The sequence below is a fragment of the Malus domestica genome, chromosome 14, assembly GCF_042453785.1.
Source record: "Malus domestica chromosome 14, GDT2T_hap1".
Lineage (NCBI taxonomy): Eukaryota > Viridiplantae > Streptophyta > Magnoliopsida > Rosales > Rosaceae > Malus > Malus domestica.
The window spans coordinates 23,605,320-23,610,492 of NC_091674.1; the positions used below are offsets into that span (position 1 = coordinate 23,605,320).

Below are 5,173 nucleotides of genomic sequence, written 5' to 3' on the forward strand. Positions count from 1 at the left end.
CGCTTTGTTTCATGGTTTGTAAGAGCCACCAGCAATAGAGCCACCCTATTGAGGTTGTTTCTCAGTTGGCTGACACGCCATAACCGTAGCCATGGCTGCCACATATTGTGTGTTGCCTCATGCTTCATCTTCTTCATCAGACTCCTCATCTTCTCGTCTCATATGCGCCAATTTTTCTTCCAATTCGGAATTGGATGAGGACCCCCAGTTGGAATCTGAAGAGGATCTAAAGTTGGAATTCATTGCAAACTTGAATTGAAAGAGATTGAATTGAAAAAATTGAATTGAAAGAGATTGAATATGAAGGTGTGTGAATTATAGCCCAATATCCACCCTATTTATGGACATTGGAAGCTGAAGATAAGAAGTGCCACGCAGATAAAAACCCTATCTAAAATCCCTACAACCAATTACATCTCGACACGTGGCACTAAAAAACCGAGGCGTAAAATTATTGAGATTCCTTATCGATAAGAAATCTGCAAAGTCACTTAGATATCGACACGTGGTACTTGAAATCCAAGACATAAAATTATTGAGATTCCTTATCGACAAGAAATATGCAAAGTCACTCAGATATCGACAAGTGGCACTCAAAATCTAAAACGCAAAATTATTGAGATTCCTTATCAAGGTAGTCTAATTATTGAGGTAGTTTAATTTAAGTAACCATATTAATTCAATTAAAATAATAAATTATGTTTGGCCCCTCAGTTGGAGATGATTTTTTGTCACATGGCTATGTTTGGCCTATGGCCCTCTGGCCCCTCGGTTAGAGATGGTAAGACATATAGCTTGGCACTATTTATTAAAATATTAATTTCTTGAAGGGCTATAGGCCCAAAGAGAGTCTTCTGGCCCTCATTCGGTTGGAGATGGCCTAATAATAAACTTTATACTGGCAAAAAATAATGATCAGAATACAATTGCGATTTGCACTCCAAAATTATCATAAACTTCATGTAAAATGGTAAAAAACAAATTCAATCTTTTTTTCTAAACAGACGATATTATCCCCAATAAAAAAATAAGCATAACTTCCTAATAGGCTAACCAAGGAAGAAATGCCGATAATATCGGCGATATTTCGCCGATATTATCGGTTTTTCACGGTAACAATATTTTAATAGGTATCCAATTGGTTTTCGTCTAAATATTGCGATATTATCGATAATATCGCAATATTTCCGAAACTATCGCGATATTTCGATAATATCGTGAGATCAAAACCCAAAAATATTTAAAAAACGCTGAGAAGCCTCAACAGATAACTACACTTGATCTTAGCCAAAAGGGCCGAGCAAGGCATGCTTTCCTCAGCTTGGGAATGTGGCTTTTATAGGCATGTGTGCTTGCTCACTGCCCTTGCGTGGGCGATGTGGGATTACAGAAACCAAGCTTGGGAATGTGGCTTTTATAAGCCTGTTTGCTTGCTCACTGCCCTTGCATGGGCGATGTGGGATTCACTGGCGGAGGGAGTAAAGGTCCTGGCTTTCTAAAACAAATATATATATTAGGGAATTATGCATCTTTCTAAAACAAATATATATATTAGGGAATTATGCATCTTTCTATTGCTTGCTTTCTAAAACAAATATATATATATATATATATATGGGAATTATGCATCTTTCTATTGCTTCAAGTCCTGCTTTCCAAGTTTCAAGCATAAACCCATCTCCCAATTAGCTTTAATATTTTATCTAGCTATCTCCTTAACACAAATTAATAGCATTTAAAATCAAAGCAATATTTCGCCTTTCTTTGAATAGAAAACATTCAATTTTAATTATGAAAATTAAAAAAAATTCCCCTTTTCTTTTTGAAATCTCATACATTTTATAATCCTAAATTCGAAATCTATTCAACAAATAAGTTTTAAATTTCTTTGTTTCTCTATCGTTTCTTCTCTATTCTACATATTACATGAGAGTTATGGTTCGTAAAGTTTTTATTTCTCTATTCTACATAATAGTATAGGCAGCGGGATTATAATAAAACGATTTTAAAATATAAAATCTCGTCAAGAACAATTATAATTTTTGTGTGTATGTAATATTATATGTGCATATGTTGTTTTGAATATTTGATTTTGAGATATATATTAGCCTTGTAAATACCATCCGCTTAAAAAAAAAAAAAAAAAAAAACCTTTATGAGAGGCCCCTCCTCACCAAAAATTCTAGCTCCGCCAATGGTGGGATTACAGAAACCAAAACGTTTTGTTGCGACTTGCGATGGCTGGTACATGTGAACTTGTGACTCCAACTAGGTAAGACTTAAGAGCCAGATCTAATTTGGGGCCTTCTATCCTATATTTGTGGACAACGATCAAATGCTAAAGATTAAACAAACATAATATGTTCTACTGCTTAGCAAAAAAAGCTACAAACCCTTTGCTTATCAACAAAAAAAGACAAGTCCTTGCACTAGATATACTTTCAAATTACGTTGAGTAGCAACCTGATATATGTATTCGGACGAATTATAAAACAATTGACACACTCCTGGCTTCCAAAATTCAATTCTTTTACTTTATATAAACTTGAAAAAACATAATCGGCATCCAAATTAAAGTTTAGTCTTATTCAACGTATTGATTTTCAATCGTTAATTGATATACTATAATTTGGAACTTCAACGTCTAGACGCATGCTTATGTGTAAGAAATTTAAAGTGTCAAATTCGGCACATTATTCTTCATCATTTTATTCACTTCCTTTTTTTTTAATATCCTAAATAAAACCTCCCAATAGTGTACTAATTAATTATATATAAATGATTATGGTGTGTTTAAACTTCTTTCATTAATTACTACATATTTTCTACACTCACAATGTTTGCCAGCTCGCTATATAATCAACTTAAATCAGTTAAATCCATCATGCAATGCATTTCCTTCCAATTTTTTGTGATAAACTAATAGATAATTGACTAAATAAACATCCTGCAAAGTTTCATTAAAAATTTCCAAGTTTTTCTTACAATTTCCGTGGTTTCCATGTAATTTTTATCGATATCGATATTATTCCGATATTTCCATCGATATTTCCGTGTTTTCGGATTACCGATATTTCCGATATTACCGATATTTTCTTCCTTGAGGCTAACAACAAATTTAACTTAAACACATGCAACCAAAAACATTTTTCCATGTGACATTTATGAAATTTTTATTTGATTGAGAGAGATGATTTCTTGTGGTCAATAGGACATTCCCATCTGATGATAACATGGAGAGAGTGCCACGTGTCACCTTCCTCTAAGACTCCAACACACCTTCTCTCTCTCGGTCTCTCCCCCTAACCACCCAAATCCAAAGTCACTCATTCACTGAAACCCTTCTCTCTCTCTCTCTCTCTCTCTCTTCCCCCATCAATCACTTCATTTACTTCAAAACCCTCTCTTTCTCTCTCTAGAAACCGACCAAAAGGACAAACTTGTAGGCACAACACAAGAAAGCGCTACATCCCAAAGGCCAAAGAGCCCTTTTGCTTCTCCCCCCATTTTCCACTCAACAAAAAACACACACAAATTCGGAAAGTTCGAGTCTTTTCGCAGAGAAACTCAAATTCCAGCGAACGAAATTGGATTTTTAGGGTGAAAGAAATTAAATAAAATTCGGAATCCATGGCGGAGATTCAACCGCAGCCGGTGCCTCAGATCAACGGCGGAGGACAGTTTTTGATGGGTTCGTCTGAGACGGTTGGATCGAAGCGACAGCGGAGGCCCAGCGTCCGGTTGGGCGACATCGGAGGAGACCAGCCGTACGATTCGCAGGTGCGCCGCGCCACCAAGCAGTGGAGGCTCCCGCCGGACCACCGCAAAGACGCCAATAAGTCCTCAAAGCCTCGACCTTTAACGAATTTAAGCTCCGTTGGGGAATTCCATGAAACCCTAGACGGCGAAGACAGAGAGGCCAATCTCGATAGTGTTGCCATTGGGAGCTGGAAGGTCAAGGACGCCAAGAAACGGGCTTCGAGCGTCACGAAACGGGTCAGATCCAATTGGGTATCTTCCAAGATCGATGAAGGTGGCGGCGAAGGGGACGAGAAATTCAGTGGAGCGGAGGACGTCGATGATGGGTATCATCGCGATTTTGATGTCGAAAACTCGGAAAGCCCGTTGAAAGAGCGGAGCCCAATTCACAGTTCGGAGAATTTGGGTGTGGATGGGCATGCCAATGGAAGGGAGCTGCTTTACCATGGAAGTAGAAGACCCATTAGGACCAGGATTTCGGAGGGTAGGGATAACCATGATGGTATTGAGCTATCCGGGCCGTCGGATAACGATGCCAGGGATTGGAATTGTAGAGGGACAAGTGGGGTTAGAATTGGGAATGAAGGAAGAGGAAGGTGTGGAGAAGATGGGGTTAGGGTTTGGCTCAATGGGTTAGGGTTAGGGCGGTATGCGCCGGTGTTCGAAATTCATGAGGTGGATGATGAGGTATTGCCCATGTTAACACTGGAGGACCTCAAGGATATGGGAGTAAATGCAGTTGGGTCCAGAAGGAAAATGTATTGTGCAATTCAGAAGCTGGGGAAGGGGTTTTCTTGACTCTTGCTTTTGTGACTGTTGGCAAACGAAACACCGAAAAATCGAAAAAAATCCTCAGCCATAGCAATGTAAGAGACATGCCTGCAAGTAAAACTGGTTTGAGCTTTTTGGTTATATTTTTTTTTCTCTCAAATCTCAACTCAGTAGTATTTTGGATGAGTAGATTTTGGTTTTCATTGCACTATTTACTTTATTTTTCATGCTTTTGATGCCCTGCAATTTTGGATCCTTGTACTTCATTTTGGTAGTAATGCTGAACTAGTTATAGTTATCCATTGATCAGAGAACTGTTGTTTTCTTAGTTGGTTGTAACCTTTAGGACAGAATGGGTAAAAGAAATGCCTAAAATTGGTTAAAGGAAGGATCAATTGGAGTTATTTCGTTTCCGCTCTTCTTATTTCCATCAAGCATGCAGAATAGTTTTGAGCTGATGGACAGTTCAATATATATAATGATTTCCCAGGTTCTGTGTTCTGTTGAATTTACGCTTCCTTATCTATTAGTTACTATGATGTTAATGTTGTATATAGAAAACTATTGTATCGAATTATAAGCCTTTTGGTAGGTTAATGAAATAGTGGCGTTAGGCAAGGAGTTGAATTTGGAAGTCAGTCTG

At 37.8% G+C, this 5,173-nt stretch overlaps 1 protein-coding gene across 1 annotated transcript; it reads left to right on the forward strand.

Moving 5' to 3' along the window:
• The first annotated feature begins 3,305 nt into the window (after positions 1-3,305).
• LOC103454956 (uncharacterized) lies at positions 3,306-4,836 on the forward strand. The gene has a single exon (XM_008394545.4). It carries the CDS (start codon positions 3,631-3,633, stop codon positions 4,555-4,557), a length of 927 nt encoding a protein of 308 aa, XP_008392767.1. The 5' UTR covers positions 3,306-3,630; the 3' UTR covers positions 4,558-4,836.
• Positions 4,837-5,173: the final 337 nt, after the last annotated feature.